The 1,685-nt window shown below is 47.0% G+C and overlaps 1 protein-coding gene across 1 annotated transcript in view; it reads right to left on the bottom strand.

Annotated features, from left to right (window-relative positions):
- Positions 1-1,685, bottom strand: part of PARP4 (poly(ADP-ribose) polymerase family member 4) — a 92,156-nt gene that overhangs the window by 83,753 nt on the left and 6,718 nt on the right. Inside the window, exon 2 of the mRNA XM_045294009.1 lies at positions 934-1,066. Within this exon, the coding sequence (XP_045149944.1) occupies positions 934-1,065 (132 nt within the window). The 5' untranslated portion in view covers position 1,066. The remainder of the gene's footprint in view (positions 1-933; positions 1,067-1,685) is intronic.

The raw sequence follows: 1,685 nt of genomic DNA, 5'->3' as shown, positions 1-1,685 counted from the left end.
CGGTACAAGTTATACCCAGGCGTTCAGATGACAGTTGCTTGTGCCTATCCCCCATGAGCTGCGTCCAGAGGCCCTCGTGACACTAGAGTTGGCATGGGGGGCACTGACGACAGGATTCATTTGGTCAAAGGCTGTGCATTTCTCCTTTGACAGATGTGACCGCTGGATTTCATATCGACTTGCATCGGTGTGAGTGGAAGGCTGGAGTCCAGCCTATCAGTCAGGTCACAGCCTGATGATACCTTTGGGGGGATGTGGCCTTTTTATAGGAGAGACACTGAGAACTTCTTTCTCTAGCCCTCTTTCATCTTCCCCCTCCGTGGGGCTCTGTATCTGCTTCCAGGGTCACAAACCTAGAGAGCTGCCACTCCTGGTCACGTTCCCACCAACCTTGGAGCCAGTGACTCTGCACCCACCCACCTGAGATTTCTCTGCACCCTGCTTCACCTCTCTGCATCACCGGCCGCAGCTGTCTGTGTGTTAAGAGGGCTCCAGCCACCATTGGAGGCGGACTAGTCTGGATGGCTTCCTGATATAAAATTACTCACTGATACAAAGTTCTTTCTTATACAGCTATGAGTATCATTGGTTTAGTGTCTCTAGACAACCTAGTCTAACACAACGATATTTTTGGCTAGTCTGAAATTATTTCTATTTACAACTTCAGTGTGCTCCAATCCTTCCAGGTCCCACAGGCAACTGGGATCATCTCACAACAGGGAAGAGACAGGCCCAGGCTCCCTTTCTGCCAATCACCTTCCCCGGCCCAACATCCACATTGCAATGCCACAAGTTCTCCTGTCTTCATGGAGTCCCCTGCCGTTATTGCCAACCTCCTGCTGCCAGCTTTTCTCTGCTCGTTCTTCTTACCAGGGCCCACCTCCCCACAGTGCAGGATGTTGATCAGACGGTTCTTGGAAAACGTATACATACCTGAGGATTTATTGAGAAGGAAAACTTTCCACCATTCTCCTTAATGTCCGTTTGTAGCTTTTTCTTCTGCTGACGAGCTAAGTACTTGACTTTCAGATAGAAGGTACAATTGGCAAAGATCCCCCCAGTCATCCTGTAGATAAAAACAAATGTCAAGCCATTGCTTTAAAGGGCTCTCCTCTCACTGAATCTGTTGGTGAATTTAGAATTGTTGTAACTGCAAACTGCCAGAGAATTGGGTGCTATTTTTTTTTATGACAATCATATTACAATCACAAAAAAGAACAGCATCCTAATTTGCAGTATGTATATTGTCTTAAAGTGATTTCCACTTTTTATAGCAGATATCATGATAGCACAGGCTTAACATCCCTTAAGGGAAACATGACAAATCTCAATACAGAGGAATGTGTGACTCAACACTACCCAAACATTTATTTCAAATTAACATGAACATCAAGTTATCACTGAACATTCCTCCCACAACCCTCTACTTCTCTGTTGGGCTTGGCAATTCCTTGCAAAGGCCACGCAGAACTCACAAACTCACAACGAAGGGGGCTTATGCGGGCAGCTAACATGTTGCCACAAACCAGGATCAGAAAATAGTAAGGAAACACCTGTTCTTAGCTAGTAGCTCACTGTGCTCCTCAGCCTCTCCCTACCAGGTCCCCCGGCCTCTGCTTCTGTGAGCCAGGAAACCAGCGCTTTTGCCTCGGTTTTACACTTGGCGCTGCTCCTCTGTTTGATCT

The sequence above is a fragment of the Echinops telfairi genome, unplaced genomic scaffold, assembly GCF_000313985.2.
Source record: "Echinops telfairi isolate 266 unplaced genomic scaffold, ASM31398v2 ScPeMD7_2565;HRSCAF=3150, whole genome shotgun sequence".
NCBI lineage: Eukaryota > Metazoa > Chordata > Mammalia > Afrosoricida > Tenrecidae > Echinops > Echinops telfairi.
Note: the sequence above shows the minus strand (reverse complement) of the source record. Positions and strands in the feature narration are given on the sequence as shown.